The sequence below is a fragment of the Electrona antarctica genome (genome assembly GCF_951216825.1).
Source record: "Electrona antarctica genome assembly, chromosome: 14".
Taxonomy (NCBI): domain Eukaryota; kingdom Metazoa; phylum Chordata; class Actinopteri; order Myctophiformes; family Myctophidae; genus Electrona; species Electrona antarctica.
In genome coordinates, this window is record NC_136795.1 from 26,788,293 (window position 1) to 26,809,107 (window position 20,815).

General features: G+C 44.8%; 1 protein-coding gene across 1 annotated transcript in view; it reads right to left on the reverse strand.

Moving 5' to 3' along the window:
- ppap2d (phosphatidic acid phosphatase type 2D) overlaps window positions 1-15,215 on the reverse strand; it is a 33,430-nt gene extending 18,215 nt beyond the window's left edge. The window contains exon 1 of the mRNA XM_079521238.1: window positions 14,498-15,215. Within this exon, the coding sequence (XP_079377364.1) occupies window positions 14,498-14,717 (220 nt within the window). The 5' untranslated portion in view covers window positions 14,718-15,215. The remainder of the gene's footprint in view (window positions 1-14,497) is intronic.
- Window positions 15,216-20,815: the final 5,600 nt, after the last annotated feature.

Here is a 20,815-nt window from a genome sequence, read left to right on the forward strand (position 1 = left end):
CAGAATAGCTGCATGATTGGTTGGATACAGTCCAAACAGATCGGATCAGCTCCAGTTACGGTAAACTGCAGAAGAACAGTAGCAAACACTGTCTCCTGGTGACCTCTGAGGCTACGGGATGTCAAGATGCCCTGACAGACAGAGAGACCAAACATAGATTAAAAATAGCTAAGTTTAAGACAGTTTTCAAAGGATGACTTCACCACTTTTCAACCTATCTTTATAAAATTGGTCCTCACTAATGTTCATGATAAAATAGCACAATTTGTTCCTACTCTGTCTGTGTTTTATAGGAGGGCTGTGGGCAGTTCAGAAACCGTCTTCCAGTGACATGTTAGGCAGATTATTTTTAAACAAGACATACAATATATATATACTTAGATTTTATTATCGCAAGAACGATGGCTTATAATAATTTAACTTTTCAGGAATAGAAAGCCTGCCGTTTGTATTTCCTTCCCCATTGATGATTTCACTGCAAGACAGGTTTCTGAACTGCCCACAGCCCTCCTATGAGACACAGACAGAGTAGGAGAAAAAGTGGGATTTTATCAACATTAGTGAGGACCAATTACTGTATATGAAGATAGGTTGAAAAGTGGTGAAGTGGTCCTTTAAGAAAGACAACAGCACGATAGAGCAAAAACAGGTTGCAGGCAGATAGCAGTTGTGACAAGAGTAGCACCGGGGCTCCACCGGGCGCGTCAGCGTCGCGTCACCGTCACCGTCAGGGAATGTTCCCTTTTTAATCAATGAAGGGTGGCTCCACTGCCCGCGTTGCGTTGCGTAACTGCATTCAAATTGCCCCGGTTTGTTTTTTGACGCACACGACGGAGACACAACGCGTCCGGTGGAGCCCCGGTGTAAGAGAGAGAGCAGAGAGAGAGAGAGAGAGAGAGAGAGAGAGAGAGAGAGAGAGCGTGCCAGAGAGTTATAGGGAAAACATCGCTGCTCTGACCCTGATCTCTCACTCATCTCTTCCACATCTTTTTTTTTTCACCCAGTGTCAATTGTCTAATGTAATCCTGGGCGCTACGCTCTCTTCCACATCTCCTGGCATCACACATGCAGCTCCACTGTGACTCGGCTATCTTTGGCTCCTCGCGCACATATGGACGGAGGCTCCCGCACATGCCGCGAAACACACACACAACTCGAAACATAAATGTGGAAATCCTGCTGCAGTTCTGACCTCGGCTCCATCCACCCACCCACCCATTTTCCAGTCAATACAAATCCTGACAAGTAAAGACCATGGCATCAGATGAAATGCTTCGTCAGAAACCCTGTGGCCCTGATGAGCAAGCGTCATTTCAACTAGTTTTAACTAGCCTACATGGGTTCAAAGCAGGACGAATGATGAAAGTCCCTTCTGACAGTCAGATTTCCCACGTAGGATTCAGCAGAAAAATCTCTGCATGCGGGCTTCTGGGTTCCCTTCCTTCCTGCCGCCTGCGCAGAAAACACCGGCATGAACTTGAATCCTCTTATCAGGTTGTTGTATCGTCCCTGGGTGGGGATCTGCAACCAGACTGTGGTGGTGGAGAGATATAGAACTTAAAGACTAACCAATACGATCACGTACACATTCTGTCAACCTGTGCTTGAACCATGTGACATTCAAGCATTAACTGTCGCTATTTTGGAAAACCGTAGAACATATTTGAACATAGCTCGAGTCACAACATGTCACAGTGTGAAACATTGCGAGTTTGTAGATTTTGTTTTTGCTATTTTTAAAAACTTAATATATATATATTCTTTTCTTTTACATTTCCCCTATAATGACTGCCCAGAATTGGGACGCCAGATTGATTGACAGATAATGTTTCATCTGTGTGGGCCTCACGCTGGTGGCAGGGCATCACCTTTGTCCCAGATTTTCATATTAGATGTGCCAATGTGGGTCGACAACACAGTTCTCTGGCAGAGCCTATAATAACCAGCACTCCCTTCATCAACAATCAATGCATCACTGTCTGGCAGGTCAAGGGCTGGCAGCGAGCGCACATCCGTTTCAATAAAGCTCAAGTCTGGTCGAGGGAGGGAGGTTGCTTTTAAAGTGTCTTTATGCCGTTCATTTGACACACATTAACAAGACACACACCGCCCCGGTCAGAGGTCTGACCCATTAGGACGCCTCGTTACTTTCTCCTTCGCGGCTGGCCAGTGAGTGGCTCCTCTCCATCCATCAACCTCTGGCCCTGTCTCCGTGGGGGAGTCGGGGGTGCAGGATATAGCCAGTCGTCTGAGAATAATCAATGTTCTTGTTGTGTTGTCAGAGCAGTAATGGACACATTCTCCATTACAGTCAGATCCAAAGTGCCAGGGTCTGTGGTTATCATCAGACCACAGACCCCTTAGTGGAGCAGTTTCAATACATTTGGAGGCCTAATGGGCGCCGTGAAGCACTCCGCCAGATAGCCAGTGTTTTTTATTACCTCACTCCTGCCAATAGCGATGGCTTCTTCTGTGTTTGCTTTCTGTCAAACCTACAAACAGACAAGAGCTCTAAATGGCCACAAACCAAAAGGCTATACTCTAAGTCTACTGTAGCAAAAAGATGTTCTGCGCAGCTCCTCCAATAGCAAGATGTGACAGTCAAATGCCAATCTCAGTCCCTGACATTTACAACATGATTGCGGAAGAAGGCACAACAAAGACACACACATCGCAAACAAATGCTATAAGGGTGGACAGGAAACACACGGCGCAGTAAAGCCGAGCCATGTCCATACAACCCCGCCGTGCGGCGCAAACCCCAGTTCCTCAGTCGCTCGCAGTCAACCTCCATGCCTTTACAGTGGCCCCTAAACGGCTTTCACAACAAGGCAACAAAGCACTCTACAGCCCCCTCACATCATCTGTCATGCAGCTGTGAGCAAACCTCTGCACCTGGCCAAGACGGATAGAGAGGAGCCAGAGCAGGCCGGAGCCAGCCAGCCAGGCAGGCAGGCCGGAGCCAGCCAGCCAGCCAGGCAGGCAGGCAGGCAGGCAGGCGGGCCCGCCAGGGGGAACCAAGCAAGGGTTGGGTAGGAGAGGAGGGGAGAGGAGAGGAGGTCTCACACAAACGGGCCAAAATGGGCCCAATACTCAAAGCAGGAATGCTTTCAAATAGTCAAAAGGGACAGACAGAGAGAGAGAGAGAGAGAGGGAGGGGGACGAGTGCAGAAACTCTGCTGGTTCTAATTTACACATCTATGACCACAGCCCAGAATGAGCTCACTGTGAGAGAACAACAACCACCCAAAGGCAAGAAATAAAACAAAAAGCAGCTATGGAGAAAGTGAATAAAGGCAGAGCCGAGAGGAAGAGGAGAAGGAGGAGAGAGGGGGGGTGGGGGGATGATAGTTATTCATGTGCATGCTTCGGGGGCATGCATGCTGCTGTTCAGTGTGTGTGCTCGTCAATAACGTGTCAAATCAGAAAGTGGGTTGAAATGCATGGCCAGAAGGCTGGAATACATTGACAAACAAGGGAGCGGACCGGGGAGCGGACACTGGGGGTGAGAGAAACAGAGATGGAGGAGAGGAGGGGAGATGCTGGGGTAGAGGGTTCTCTCTCTGTGGAGAACAACGCAGACGGAGGCGATTAGTGGTGGTTCTGGAATGCGAGGGTCAGAGATCTGGGCTCTGCTGGGACCCGCTCTGTAAACAGGACCCCGCCTCAGCCAGCGGAATATCCTTAACTTACACTATACACACACACACACACACACACACACACACACACACACACACACACACACACACACACACACTACACACACTACGCACACTACACACACACTACACAGTACACACGCACGCACTTGCATGCAAATAACCAAACGTACCGCTGACACACAGACTAACACACAACCAAACAAACAAACCACAAAACAATCCCAGTGGCCCACAAAAAAACCCAACCAACCACAACCGACCAAATAAACCACCCTGGAGCCAGCAAACCACACGAAACTAAACAATCCTTTACAGACAGTCACTGAAGCAAACAAATGGAGCCCTTGGACATAGCAGCCGTGCGTGCATAGAGCCAACACACACTATAGGCCGTCAGATAGATTACAGACAGAACATTGGTCTTGTATACTTCATCACACCCAATACTATTCCACTGCCACCGTGACAGAACTAGAGAGACCATCAAGGCTAATTAAAAAAGTAGAACATGCACACACGCATGCACACACACACACACACAAAGCCACACAAACACAAACACACACACACACACTCACGCACGCACGCACGCACGCACGCATGCACGCATGCACACAAACACAAATTGAGCAGGTGCCGAACAGATGAAAGGTCTACTAAAATAAAGAATAGAACAATCTGCACACTGCTGTAATACTCTCCAAATGATTTTAATCTTTTTTAACACTCCAAAAGATGTTTAATAATCACCAAGAGAACCACTGGGTTCTTCAAAGTTCCCTTTTGTAGATCAAAATGATCTATTGATGATAACGAACACCTTTTTCACAAACACCTTTGGGACCATTATCGCAGTGTGCCAGATCTTTCTTTTGAATTATAATTTGCCCTATGGCTTTCTCAAACAAGCATTGCTTGACAAAAAATTACGTATTTTCAAGGGGTGGTTCAGGTCATGTAACTATATAAATTAGCCTTTTTATTGCTCTGCCACCTCCTCAGCCAGTATGTATGGCTGTGGCTTCATGGCTATACAGTATGTGCAGTACGTCCCCCTCCCGGGGTGGTCCTCCTTCCACCCAGCAACGGCCCCCTCACCAGCCTCTGGGACGCACGCCAGCTTTTCCCACCTCGGCTTTAAGCTGCTTGTTTATCTAGGAAGGAGTCAAACTTCCCTCAAAATATGCTGGTGAACTGGAGTGTTGGTGGCGGTTGTGTTGTCATGCTAAGCTCAGTAAGCATGCTAATCCCTAATGATAGCGGGATGAAGACGCAGCGCTGCATGGGGGGTTTGCATGGCGTAATGGCAACTGGTTTTCTACAGCAGGGCTGGGTGGGCCAGAAGAACGAGTGTTGGCAAATCTGCTTATTATAAGCGACTTGTTATTTCTGTAAAGTCGCTTGTAAATATTGGTAGTTGCGTGTGGGGTTTTTTTTGGCCTTGTTTAGCTGCTTATTTGGGCTTCCCTCCTAATGTTGCTTAAACCAGTGCATGGCTCTCAAATACTTTATGACACCCACATTAATAGCCCCATCTAAAAGTATTTTGTGCACCCGATGCAAGATTAGTGTGCCTAATTGTTTATAAAATATATTCTACAAAAATAGATTCATGTGACGCGTTGTGAGCTTGCAGATCGACTATTGTCAAATAGCTGATGTACGATATACAGCAAAGTATAGATTTTGTGGGAAAACAGATTTTGATGCAATATTAACAGTTTGACTGCGGAACACATTAAACCCGTCTTTTTCGCCATCGTCTTTCCCTGCGGAACACGCGTCGCTAAACCCGCCTTTTGTTTTATATGTTTAATTTGACGTTTTTTGATCACATTTTTGAAGACATACAGGGTTTCCGTCGGACATCTGTGACACGTCACACGTTTGGATCACGTGACTGTAAAAAAAACACTGACGCTCGATTCCTAAGGCTTCTGGGAAACCGAGGCTCAATGCATTGCCTACAGTGAGTGTTTCATGAAGTTACAACTGCGACGCCGTGATTCTTCAAAGGTTAGTGTAAACACTGGCAGGGAACGGGAGTTAGATATTGATTTATATTGCTGAGATAATGCAACCTAGTCGTTTCTTTTGGCTTTGTTTTTGTAGACCAAGCAGCTTGTTTCTCTTGCAGAATCTGGCAACACTGGCCAGAAACCATTATTATTACCACACAAAAACCTCTCTCCTCCGCAAACCTGTGTGCAGCCATAACACGGTTTGGGTCAGGTACACGTAGATTTCGGAGCACAGCGAAGCCTTTCATGTTTCGCCCGATAAAGAAAGCCTTTGTTCAAGAGAGGCGGTTGGGGGGGGCATGAATGCTCATGCACGTGTCGTCGTGTACACGCATGCCATGCACACACATGCACAGAGATGCACGCGTCCTGTGCCTCTCAGACAGGACATGAAGTCATTGGCACCAAGGCTGTGATTATGACTGGCAAACCGCAATGAATCCACCACATACCTAATTAAAAATTATTGTGTGTGAAACGCGCCTGTGTGTGTGTGTGTGTGTGTGTGTGTGTGTGTGTGTGTGTGTGTGTGTGCTCCTCCTTGGTGGGATCCAGGTGGTAGAGAGAGGAGATAGGGGTGACTAGCTGGGGCCTGGGGGTGGTGGAAAAAGTACTCACATTTTTACTTATAAATACTCTGTTATAAGTAAAAGTCCGGAATTCAAAGTTTACTTGAGTAAAAGTACGAAAGTATTGGTATCAAAATTCAAAATGTATATGAATATCAAAACTAATGATTATGCCGAATGTTTTCAAAGGTATAAAAATATTTTGAAAATAGCAGATCTACAAGCTCACAATGCATCGCAATGAATGATGCATTGTGAGCTTGTATATTGGCTATTTTCAAATGGACAAAAAATAATAATATATATATAGGGTTGATGCGGATAAGGGGGAGGCGTCATAAGGCGTCCTGTGGCACTGAGTGAGTTAATGTATGTTTTGTAATAATAATCAAAATCTACAAAGTAACTAAAGTTTTCAAATAAATGTAGTGGAGTAAAAGTATAATATTTGGATCCGAGATGTGGTGGAGTAGAAGTAAAAGTATTGGAAACTGGAAATACTCCAATAAAGTAAAAAAATACCTCCAAATGTTACTTAAGTACAGAACTTGAGTATATGTACTTAGTTACTTTACAGTACCACTGCCCCCAACCACCCAAACCTCTGTCTCCCTAAATTGGCTGGATTGTCCCAAACGTTCCGCTCTGTTTTGTCTGCCCCGATGGCAGCACAAAGAGACCGATCAGAGAAGAACAAAAGAGACTCACTATATCTTCACTGACCATCTGCTATCTGTTGCAGCTGGACTCCATGGAGACCACACTCTGTTATTTAAGCTCCATCTTTAACACTTAAAGATGGAGTGCCATGATTTTTTTTTCCAGTTATTCATGTGTTTATAAGGTGACAGTACTACATTAGACCCCTTGGTGTGGTTGTTATGTGCAATGATGTCTTCCCTTTGTATCTTCCTGGAGGCTGAAACCTTGACATCAAACGTGCCAATGAAAAAACTGTGATATAGTGACATCACAATATGATCCCCTCACCTAACGCCTCCCCCCTGTCATACAACAACAGCTGTGGGTGCGTTGTTCAGGTGGATTACCATGATCACCAACCGCCAGGAAAACCAGGCATACTTAATGAACTGGTGGGTGTGTAAAAAAAAAGACATTTTAACAAATACTGTACACTTTTAAAAAAAAAATTCCTCTTATATAATAATAATATACAATGTTCATGTTTTAGGGTGGAAAAAAAATCACGGTACTAAAGTGTTGTAAAAAAGTTGTGAATTATTAGCATTGCTGCCATACAGTGCCAAATTCTGGACACTCATGGACTGCAACCGACGGCATGGCACCTGCACCAATAGGCTAGGCACAGCTGTGTGGCACGTGTCATAAGGCTGTGGGGGTTCAACACATGTGTGCTCGTTACACACTCAAGAGTTAAATTAACTCGGAGATTTTAGCAACGGTATCACTCGTCACGGCGAGGTGCACCTTTCCCACCACACGCCAACGGGCGTGTTCCGCTGCGAACCGCCCAAATATGTCGACGACAACCACAGACACTGTGCATCTGCGCCGTGATTGAGGCGGCGAGTGACAGACATTTTCATCGGCCATCCGATGATGAGCCCATACACGTGGTTAACTTCACCGCTCCCACCCTAACGACAGGAGCAATCATCCGCTACATACATGTGCTACTGCTATTAGCGCTAATCGTGTCCACACATAGTCCCCCGCCCCTCCAAAGACCCCCCCCCCCCTAGGCCTCTCTGTTCTCACCACGCTTCACTGACCTTCTTCCAGGAGCACAGCTCTGGACCTCAGGGCTTGAGCGGTGAGCTCCAAGCAGAGCTGTCTGTCTGTCTGTCTGTCTGTCTGTCTGTCTGTCTGTCTGTCTGTCTGAGTCAGCAGGAACATAACCCATTAAGAGCTGGCGCCGATTCTACAAATAGCTTCTAAATCGGCAGTTCTCACACTTCTTTGATTTTTCCAAAGTGTTCAACAACAGCAAACATACAAGCTTGCAGCGCAGCGCAAAGTGACATGCTGCAAGCTTGTACGTCTGCGTATTTTCGTATAGCCAACGCTAAAATCTAACATGACACAGAGACACCATCCCGGTTATAATGGGATAAAGGGCTTGCCACTGCGGCATGTGTAGTCAGGGAAGTTCAACTCAAAACAACTCGCCGGCACTTTGCGGTGAGAAGGTAAGGGTGTCTTGTTTGCAACGTGAGAGAAACAGAAGGGGGTTGCGGTTTTAGGAGGACTGGGTGGGGAGGGGTCTCTCTTCAACTGTGTGGTGTTGGTGGTATGTATGTATGGAAAGAGTTGAGGTCTGCTGCAGGGCTGTCTGTCTGTCAGTGTGTTTTGGTTTGGTGGGGAGAAGTGTGGTTGGAACAACTTCAGACACTCAGACAAGGAGCGGTCCACAGAGGGGGGGGGTGGGGGTGGGGGGGGGGGTAGGGGGCTAAGAGGGAAGATTCCGGCAGGTGAGATGTGTCATGATGATAGAATGATGGCGGGGATAGGGAAACATGGGATGGCGCCAAAGGGGGGGCTGTCTGAGACTCCATAGTGGGATGTGTGTGTGTGTGTGTGTGTGGGGGGGGGGGGGTCATTAATTCTGAGACAGCCTCGAGGATAAGGGCTAACGGGTATACTGTATTTTTCACGCAGGTATATACCGAGATGGAATCCTCTCCAGAGCCACTGTGGTTAATTAGCGTTGAAGATTAGACTGCCCGTACATGCTTTTATTCATCCATTACTATGAATACCTATGGACCATCTCGGGTAGTTATGGAGCGTTTCCTGAAGAGAAAGATTGGCCGTTACCTCATTAACATACTTACTGCTTGTGACGTAACGCTCCGCCATAAGGAATCTAACTACCTTCCGCTCCTGGCGGATTGATCCGTCTGATAAGCTTTATTATTGATATCAAACCGGATCGCTGATTTCAATTTTTTCATTATTATTTTGGCTTGGCCTTTCCTTCTTTAGCGATCCTAGACCGGGTTGCGCAACCTCGCCCACGTCCGCATCCCATTATACAGGCTGACTAAAAGCTGAATAACTCAAAATCTACGGAGCTCTCCGTGGTTTGGATAAAACGTGCGATGTTCGGAGGTCTTTGCTGATTATCCGGAGGTCTAGATGGAAACATTGGCGCTTTCTAGAGCAAGGATGGCTATATTTTAGCTCGCTAGCATTGACGCTATTTATTTAGCATTACGATGGACGCCCACAACAGGATATCCGTCCTGTGTGTTCACCCTCTAAATCGCCTCGGGAGCCCTCGGCAGTCTGAGGTTGGCTTTGCGTCCAGCAGGTGGCAGTAAACCTGTTAAAAGCACATTAGCAACTATTTGGCGTGTGCAGCTTCTTCCCCCTCTGTCTGTCTGGATAGAACTTCTGCTGCACGTAAACAACACAGCTGTGTGGACTAAAGCCCTACTAGCAGACTACTGTGGATCCTCCAACCCCCATGGGGGGGTCACTCACTACTGTGGATCCTCCAACCCCCATGGGGGGGTCACTCACGCTGTGCTCTTGGCCCGCTTTTTCCATCACCACTCTCACAGAGGACCAGTGGTGGAAAGTAACTAAGTACATTTGCTTAAGTACAATTTTGAGGTATTTATTTTGTACTTTACTTGACTATTTCCAATTTCCAATACGTATATTTCGCTACTTCTCAGAGTCAAATATTGGACTATTACTCCACTACATTTATTTGAAAACTTTGAAACTTTAGTTACTAATTAGATAGCCGATCTACTGTACAAGCTCACAATGTGTCGTATCGCGACGCATCATGAGCTTGTAGATCTGCTATTTTCTACATACATTATATGTACATTATACATTTGAAAACTTGAAATGGGACATTCTGCACAATGACTACATCCTACTTTTGGTACTTTAAAGTACATTTTGAAGCCAACGCTTTTGTTTGTACTTTTTTCTACATTGCAGTAGTACTGATACTTTAAAAAACAAATGTGATGAGTACTTTTTCCACCTCTGCCCACTGGAGCCTGGGACGTGGGCGGTGCCGTGCCATGCTAATGGACAAGGCCAGAGGTCTTGACAGCCAAAGCCCAGAGTACATATACACAGGCCTTAATGCAGTCTGTCTCAGGAAGGAAGGGTGCAGCTAATAAGGGTGCTGCAGCTAATGGAGTTCGTCTGGACCACTGTAGCGCTGTCTGTCAAAAAAAAAAAGAGAGAGAGTAGATCTATAGATACATTAGCCAGGTTGAGTCTGTACAATCACTCCTTCCATCGGCTAATGATTGGACCGGGCCCTTTTTAATGGCCTTCCTTCTGTCAGCCTCAGAATAATGTGGCATTAGAGCATTGTGTGTTTGATCGGGCTTATTAATCACCATGCAAAAATGGGACTGGAAAATTTGTCAACACAGCAATGCAGGCGTGCCAGCTATAGTAGTGTACTACCCATGCTGGCAGCTGTGATATCACACACACACACACACACACACACACACACACACACACACACACACACACACACACACACACACACACACACACACACACACACACACACACACACACACACACACACACACACACACACACACACACACACACACACACACACACACACACACACACACACACACACACACACACACACACACACACACACACACACAGAGAGAGAGCGAGAGAGAGATTAATATTCCTGGCTCTGTACATTTTGACAAGCTGGGGCATGCTGGCCTCTCACTGTCTCACTCAACAGCTTTCTCTGCCAACTGAAGAGAAACAAGAACCTTCTTATACAAGCACACTTACAAACACACACACACACACACACAGTCACACAGTCTCACACACACACACACACACACACACACACACAACGCACAGCATTTTGCCGAGACACCTTCCATCCCAAAATGGAATCTGACTGAAGAAAGGAGAAGAAAGAGGGAGGAAGAGAGTGAAGATAAGCTGGAAAGAGGCAGCTTTGTCTGATCGCTTAAGCAGATACAGGCTCCCTTCTCCTAGCAGGCTGCTTCACGTCTTCAGAGCTAGAGACTCACACACACACACACACACACACACACACACACACACACACACACACACACACACACACACACACACACACACACACACACACACACACACACACACACACACACACACACACACACACACACACACACACACACACACACACACACACACACACACACACACACACACACACACACACACACACACACACACACACACACTTTCAGTCTACATCACTCAATGTGGGTTTTAAGAGACTAGACTATTTTTTTACACTGTCAAATCCTGAATGTACAAATGTAACCGCATTTGTACACTCTCTGAGCTACAAAATACATGGATACATTAGCATTTATACGAGTATTTACTACGGTATGCTTTCCCTTTCAAGCATATAAACTTACATACTGTTGGCAATTGCGCGCACGCGCACGCACACACACACACACACACACACACACACACACACACACACACACACACACACACACACACACACACACACACACACACACACACACACACACACACACACACACACACACACACACACACACACACACACACCTATATTCTGAGATAGCATCTTCAAACAGCAGGGGGGGCATAGTGGAAAGAGTCAAATCATGTGTTTTTAAAGACCCACTAATTCTTGCAATAATTTTCAATTTACTCTTAAAGGAGGAAATAACTGGCTTTATTGGGGTGACAACAGAGTGATCGAGGGCCACCTGTGCTTGAGGGGAGACAGCAGTGTAGATAGCAGGGGGCCTGTCCCAACAAGCCCCACAGGTATGACAAACAGCCGTCACCTCGTGACCTCTGAGTGGCTGGACCCTGCGTCAGACGAGTGGCCACAGGGCACAGATTCTATTGAAACCTCACCCTGTCAGTCAATGCGCTGCCACACACACACACACACACACACACACACACACACACACACACACACACACACACACACACACACACACACACACACACACACACACACACACACACACACACACACACACACACACACACACACACACACACACACTTGAACAGATTGAGTCATTTGTGTTTTCTAAGCTACGGGGAACATACTGACTCAGAGATGAACCTGAAAAGAATCCATCAGGGTGAAGCATCAATCTTCTGTGTGCACGTCACAGCGCCCCCATCATCAACAACACCCGGTCGTCTTGTTGTTATTGAACCAGAAGAGGAGGCCAGGGTAAAAGTTGGTGAGGCAGGAAGCAAGTTGCCTGATTTTGACGTCCTCAATGACGCCTCAGCATTACCTCGCTCATTTAACCACATGAACCCTGTCCTTTTCATGGAACGTCATGTTTAGGCAAACATTCTGCAAAAGTAGCAGATCTATGAGCTCACAACACGTCACGATGCAATTTTCACTTCAGAGATTTGGTTTTACAGATAGACCCCTTGGGGGCCCAAGTATATAGGTTTATATTGTTATGGTCATTACTAGTAATTTTAGTAATTATTAATAATTAGTAATACCATAGAGTTGCAACTTAGAAGTAAGTGCCATAACAATATGCAATAAAATACTTGGGAGAAATGGCTGCGAGAGGCTATAGAATGTAGCTAGTGGACTCCCTCTTCAACTGATAACATCATTGCAGCGAACGAGGATGCTTCAGGGGAAATTCCACAGTTACAGACAGTGGTAAATAATGAGTCTTTTGACTCTTTTCTTGACAGAACAGATCATGATCAACGGGTCAACATCCTTGGGTGGGAATCTGATGGCATTTAGGGGAAAATTGGTTTAGTCACAAACCATATTGTTAGAGATGAGAGCCGGGGAGGCTGCGGCTGGCAGGGTCAGTTTGTTTCTCAACAAGCCATGGCATTCATTGCTGGCAATCACCCACTGATGAATCAAGGTCAGTCCTCTGGTGTTGCTTGCACAAAAAGTGATTAAGAGATGGACAGGATGTGGGCAAGATAGATGTGGCAAGAGTGAGACAAGGGGTGTAAGAAGTCATCGCTAATCCCTTTAGTGAGGTGGACACTTCCAGTCACAAGACAAGATGTCACGGTCCCTCCAAATGCCTCCAAGCTGGCCTTTCCAGATTTAGGCCCATGCAATGTCTCAATTGCAGTGCTGTAATGTAGTCCGTGGGGATAACAGGGGGGGTCATAGCAGGCTATTTCTATTTGCCGTGAGAAAGCCATGGTTGCGTGCTGAGCTAGTGCATCTGAGAGGAGAACTGAGAGAGACCATTTCCTCCGATTTGGACAGACCGATGATGGGCCACTCAACAGGCCACTTCCTAAAGACTTGTTCAGGGCCGCTGAGAAACGCGCTAACGGATCAGCTAATAGCATACCTCCAGGGGAGAGGGAATACCGTGTCAGTAAGAGCCACTGTCGGTCTGTCTGTCAGAGCCATGTTCCTATGCCTAACTGCCTATGTGGCAGAATACCTGTCTGTCAGCCTAGACGGGTTCCACCTCTCTGCTGACAGGGTAACCGTTTCCAAGCATAACACCCGCTCTCCCTGCCGTGTCATAGTCATGTGAGATGACGGCAATAACACTCCTCTGAAATGTATTATTGTTTACAACAAGAATAACTTTCTATAATTAGATGTGTGGCCAAGCATGCACGCCACTTGTTTCCTGCAAGACGTCAATGTCCTAGAAAAACACACTTTCTTGAGGTCATTGCCCTCATACTGTCCCATCTCAGAATAAGGACATAATAGATGAACTGACTCTCAGCATCCAAACATGCTCATTCAATTAGTTATATAAGAGGCTTGCAGTTTGCCACAGTTAAGTTTGTTACTGACATTATAACTAGGCTATAAAGGTGAACAATGGACAAGTAATTTTAGGCACTGCACAAACGAGGGGTACCACGACAACAATGTGTTTTTTTTTTTTAAAAACCCATTCCCTTTGCCTTCCTTTTTGAGAAACTCCAGGGTTACCATGGGAACTGAAGTATTCCCGGGACAACTCTCCTCGTGTGCCAGCTGGCCCTCAGCGCACCGACTCCCCACGTGCACTGACTGACTGCACTGTGCACTGCACTGGGGGGTGCTTCACTGAACTGTAATGAAAAGATATAGCCCACTGTGCGTCTTTCATTCTGTTTATTTCGATCTTTATAACGGTCTGCTGCCTGTAATATAACGGTTTAAAGTTCACTTTAAAAGCTTGGGCTTTGCGATGCAGTGTGCGTGTGCGCGCGTACTACTACTTACCAATACAGAGACATAATACATCCAAGCACACGAGCATCCTCCGTTTGCCGAACAGAGACCCTTCCCCGGGTTCAGTGAGGAAATGCATGCCCACCCCAGAGCCGTTCTCCCTCGCCTCGCCGACTCCTCCATTGTCGGCCAACCGCAGCTGGAGTTCAGCGTCCCGGGGTAGCGTGGTGCTGGTCGTGTGGTGGCTGTTAGTGGAGTTGAACTTTTGCATGATCTCTAACTAAATTCAAGTGTCCTAGAAAGAATAACTTGGAAAAGATAAAAGAAATGAAAGCCTGGTAGCCTATGGTGTTACTACTAGGCTGGATAGGGCAGAAGTTGAGGAATTCCAAAAAAAACAGTCAGTCCAGAATTCGTTGACAGAAAAAATCCATGTTTAAAAAAACAAACAACGGAAAGGCTGTTGTTAATGAGACGTCAAGGTAAGTGTTGCGAAATAATCAGAAGACGAGAAATAAACACCCGCGCCAACTTTCTACGCTAAACTACAGCGAAACTTTCGCTGACTGGCGTTATTATTCCTTTCTACTATAGTATTAGTGTGTCCTCAATAAACCTTTAATTTACCAGAAACAAACGAAACCGATGTCTTAAGTATCACCACGCCGGAGCCCACAACAACATGTTCGATCCGTCTGCCAGCTTTCACTGACTTGTCCATATTCCAGTCAGTGAACTCAACTTTAACACACACACAGTCAGCCACATCCATGTGAGAGCACTTTCTCCCGTCCCTCTCCTATGCTCTGCCCCTCCCCTCGGCCAGGGAAGTTTGTTTTCATTCGCAGTAAACCCTGTTATGCAGGCCAGGGTCGCAACACCCTAGCTGGCTGCATGCTCCTCTCTCTGCTCTCTGCCAACCACACCATGGGCAGTGGTGGAAAAAGTACTCTTTTTTTTTTTTTTACTTAAGTAAAAGTATCAACAATAATGCAATGTAGAAATTCTCAATTGAGTAAAAAAAGAAAAAGAAAAAAAGAAGGAAAAAAAAAAGAACAAAAGTCCTATTCATATACCGGTATTAAAATATAGGCTACTTAAGAGTAGCCTACTGAAAGTAAAAGTACACTACTCATTATGCAGACTCAAATGTATAGCATATAGGCTACAAATCTTTTGAAAATAGCCGTTCTGCAAGCTCACAATGCGTGGCATCACGACTTGTGCAGGGCTATTTTCAAATGGCCAAAATATAGTGCTGAAGTGGGTATGTATGTTTTGTAACAATTATCAAAATCTACAAACTGATTGATTAATTGGTTGATTATTTCACAGTTTGTACTTTGTAGAATGGGTAGCCTCTGTTCAAACCAAAGTAGGCCTACAGGTCTACAGCTACAGCAATAATACAAAAACTGCTACGGAGAGCCTACGATAAACAAAAAAAGCACTAAAACTACTACTAGTAACTAAAGTTTTCAAATAATTGTAGTGCAATATTTGCCTCTGAGATGTAGAAGTAAAAGTACTGACAATTGGAAATACTCCAGTAAAGTAAGAAAAAAATACCTCAAAATTGTACATAATTACTTTACACACAGTATGCCTGTGGGCCTTATCTGACATAAATTAACATTTCTTTTGTCAATAGCTACAACTGCAAGAAATTAGGTTTTAAAGGGATCGTGACGTAATTTTTCTTTCTTTCTTTCTTTCTTTCTTTCTTCATTTTTTTTAAAGGTTTTATGAGCTCAATTGTACCCAAAAAACTGAACTTTTAACATTCATAGATTTTTTGTGGTCTGGGGTTTCCTGGCTCAAAGTGTTCTGATTTACCTGTGGACTGTGAGGCAAGAGTCCACAAATCCCATATATGACATAAGAATTTTCCAGCAGATGTCACTGTTGAGGGATTTTGCCTGTTTTCATTGCAGCTAAAAAGGTTTCAGAACACATAGAGAAAACCCCAGGGCACAGACAATCCACTGAATGTTCAAAGTTCAGGTTGTGTGGGTGTAATTGAGGTCATAAAACCTAAATGAAAAATAAAAATAGTGAAAATGAATGTCATGAAATGTATTTTTGTTGATGTTGTGTTATGTTGTGTCTTATTTTATTTAAAAGCAGTAAGCATGAGTAAGCAAAATTCACATGAGGCAATTTTCTGATATTATGCAAGGCTGCCTTGCATAATATCTGTAAATTGCCTCATGTGCTTTGCTCACCTCATTCACCTTAATGACCATTTTCTGTCTTTTTTCAATCCATTCCTATCTGACTAAGCAGGAAGAGTGTGCCATCTGGTGTAGATAAGTAGGCATTGCTCCTTCTTTTTACATTTCCTAGCAGTCTCACTGCAAATACTAGCTACTGCCTATCATACTGCAGTGTGAACCTCCAACATAGAGTAGCCGATAACAGGAAAGGTGGGCACCAAAACATTCTGGGCATTAGGGAAAACTGGCCACCTATAAGAAGAGTGGGTAGTAGGGAAATGTGGGCACCCGACAGAGTGGGCACTTTGGGGTGACATGAACGGCCAGCTGGCCACTAGAGAATCTGGGCACAAAAACAGAGTGGGCACTGGGAAAACTGGGCACTAGGAAGAGTGGGCACTAGGGAAACGTGGGCACCTTGGCGGGAGAATTGTGGGCAGTATGTGGGCATCTTGGGGGGACAAGAGAGAGCACTACAGACTTCTAACCCAGGTTTTTTTCCCCCATTGTTCAAATTGCTCATGATGGAATTGCCAGTTTCACATACAGGCCACATTTCTTACATGTGATTAAGTAGTATCGGCAAGGCTACACACAAGAATCTCCTTTGTAGTATAGGGTTAGAATTCTGGTTTAAGGACTTCTGGTTTTAGTTGAAATGATCAGAAATGTTTTTGGTGCCGCCTACGCCTACTATGTTGCAAAAGTGACAGAACATGCATCTCATTCATTTGCATAATGAATGCTTGTTGCATTCCACTAGAGGGCCCTATATCAGTTACTTGCCAGACATTTAGAAGTAGAAAAGGTCAGGGGAATACTGTAAACTCAAAATGAAACTGGAGCTTTGTTTCTCTACAGACTCAACACAGTAAAATCCAATCTGCATTTTGCAAGTGCATTTTGCAAGTGCATGTACATGTAGCCTACAAATGTACATGTACAAAAGCTAAATATAAAGTGCTTACCCTCTTGCCCCAAATGCCAGAGTTTAAAAAAAAATATTTTTATTTTTATTCCACGATTTTGTAACCCATTTTTTCACCCAGTGGCAATTAGCTAATGTAATCCTGGGCTCTACACTCCCTCTGCCAACCTGGGGAGAGCAACGGACTGACCTCATGCTTACTTCAATGCATGAGGAGTCCAAGCCATTTCTTTTCACCTGATAGGGGGGAGTTTCCCCGGTTGGACGTAGCGTGTGGAAGGAACACGTTATTTATTCCAACCAGTTCCTTTCCCCTCCATCTGGCGCCCCAGCTAGCCAAGGGGAGGCAATTTAGAGACCAGGATTACTGCGTGTTTTTTGTGAGGGTACCTAGACTACCTACCCTAGACACGGGGAGAACATGCAAACTCAACACAGAAAGGCCCTTTCGCCAACCTTACCGAGAACACGCCCCCAGCACTACCTAAATCTTGTCAAATGCCAAATAAATAAGGGCCTTATATGAAAAGTGTTGAAAACCACTGCTCTAGTTTCAAGATTTAAGCCACGGTTGTTGAATCTTGCAGTGGTGGAAGAAGTATTATTTAAAAATAATAATAAAAGCAGTAACAAAAGATTTCAAATAATTGTAGTGGAGTAAAAGCACAATACTTGCCTCACAGATGTAATGTAGTAGTAGTAGTAGTAAAAGTATTGAAAATTAATTGGAAGTAAAAAAAATACCTAAAAATTGTACTTGAAAGTACAGTACTTGAGTAAATGTACTATTGTTACTTTACACCACTGCTTGAACTTACAGTAGCAGCTGCATTTACTGTACAGTCTCTCTAAGTGGCTCTCAAATGCAAAACATTCAATCAGAGGTCGGTTTGCGTCATAGGATTCCTTGTTTGTTTGAAGCTCAGTACTTGTGCAGAAATGCAGAACTACGAAATGCAGAAATACGTAATGCTACTGTGATTGTTAAAAATGATGTGCGCTGACCACGTCCAGAATGAAACGGCACACATGGTGCATGTGTAGGCAGAAGAATTTGGAACTCCAACAGAATCGTCCACTTAAGGGATTAAAACTTTATTGAAAACTACGGACTAATACATTGCACACAAACTCCGGCAGCCTCTCTAACATTTGGGGCAAGAGGGTAAAGCACCTTACATTTTGCATTTGTACATGTTCGGAGTTGCTGCGTCTGAAATGGTGTCTCTGCAGTGTCCACAGGGGAGGGGACTTTAGGGCCCTATTTTTTTTCAAATAATTGTAGTGGAGTAAAAGCACAATACTTGCCTCACAGATGTAATGTAGTAGGGTGTAGTAGTAAAAGTATTGAACATGTATTGTAAGTAAAAAAAATACCTCAAAATTGTACTTGAAAATACAGTACTTATGTACTTAGTTACTTTACACCACTGCTTGAACTTACAGTAGCAGCTGCATTTACTGTACAGTCTCTCTAAGTGGCTCTCAAATGCAAAACATTCAATCAGAGGTCGGTTTGCGTCATAGGATTCCTTGTTTGTTTGTGTAAGCTCAGTCCTTATGCAGAAATGCAGAACTACGAAATGCTACTGTGATTGTTAAAAATGATTCACTTTTGAGTTACCTCTATTGTTCTGTTATGTTCGTCATAACAGAGACACCTTCTCTTTTGGGTCTCTTTCTCTCTAGGTTGCCATTCAGCAGTGTCTCTTTCGATCCTCCATACATCCGTCTAGTTTCTAGTAGCTCACCAGTACGTTCCACCCCATTCGACTGTTCCACCCCTGTATCTTTCTTTAGTACGTCCACACTACATATAGGTAGGTGTAGGAGTAGGCCTTGCCCTTGCATGAGTATGTTCATTACATTATCAAGCCTTTGTTTATCGAGTCAAATGGCTTTTTGAAGTGGATGAAACACAGTACCGGCGCCGACACCCATGTCATTCTTCTTCACCTTCTCAGTGATCCTGCTTAAGGCGAAGCTTTGGGCATCGAGCTGAAATAAAAATACAAATAGTACATTTTAAAAAAGTCATAAAAGGTAAGTAAGATACGGTCAGTCATAGGTAAATAAAAAAAACGGGGCGCTCTTATCATCATATCATCTCATTCCGGCCTCACCTTTGTTATTACGCAATGTTTGTTGTGTTTGCTGGCCATTAATTGTCAATGGCAATTAATGTTTGTGTTAGGACAATGCTTGTGTTTACACATCCTCAAAGCTGGACATAGGAGGGGCTAAGAACCAGTGTTTGGATACATTTCACATTTGACTGTGTGTGTGTGTGTGTGTGTGTGTGTGTGTGTGTGTGTGTGTGTGTGTGTGTGTGTGTGTGTGTGTGTGTGTGTGTGTGTGTGTGTGTGTGTGTGTGTGTGTGTGTGTGTGCGCGCACGGATGGGTTATGTGTTTAGGAAGGATGGGTTATGATTTCGAAGATGCTGTTTTTCAGTCTCTTGTTTCTGGCTCACATCATCTAGGTAGAACACTGTACGTATGTGTTGCTTTGATCTCTGAGGTCAAACTGCCGTGAAACTTTCCCCCAAAACCACAATCCAAGAAAGTGCTGGTATTTGCAGATGTGGAGGGGAAAGTAACTGGTTGGAATAACGTGTTCCTTCCACGCGCTACGTCCAACCAGGGAAATTCCCCCCTGTCAGGTGTAAAGGAGCAACTTGGACACTCAGGCATGAAGGAAGCATGAGTTCAAGTCCGTTGCTCTCCCCATGTCCCCCATATATGGGGACTAGGTTGGCAGAGGGTGTGTAGAGCCCAGGATCACATTAGATAATTGACACACGGGTGAAAAATGGGTTACAAAGTCGCGGGATAAAACATATATATTTTTTAAAAGGACCATGTTGTATGGTATTCCTATAAACTGTAAAAAAAAACTAAAAAAAAACAGAAAAACTCCAAAAGAATCCAATGACTTACCTGCTTTGTAAAGTTGTCAGCGGGAATTTCTGAAACTAAGGGCAACCTTTAGCATAATATTGTTGATGGAATTCAGACCATGGCTTCCTCCTGCATGGAACAAACTATGATGATGATAATGAATGTATTTGTATAGCTCTTTTAGAAACAAAGTTAAAATGTCCTTTACAGAACGCACGCACGCACGCACGCGCGCGCGCACGCACGCACGCACGCACGCACGCACGCACGCACGCACGCACGCACACGCACGCACGCACGCACGCACGCACGCACACACACACACAC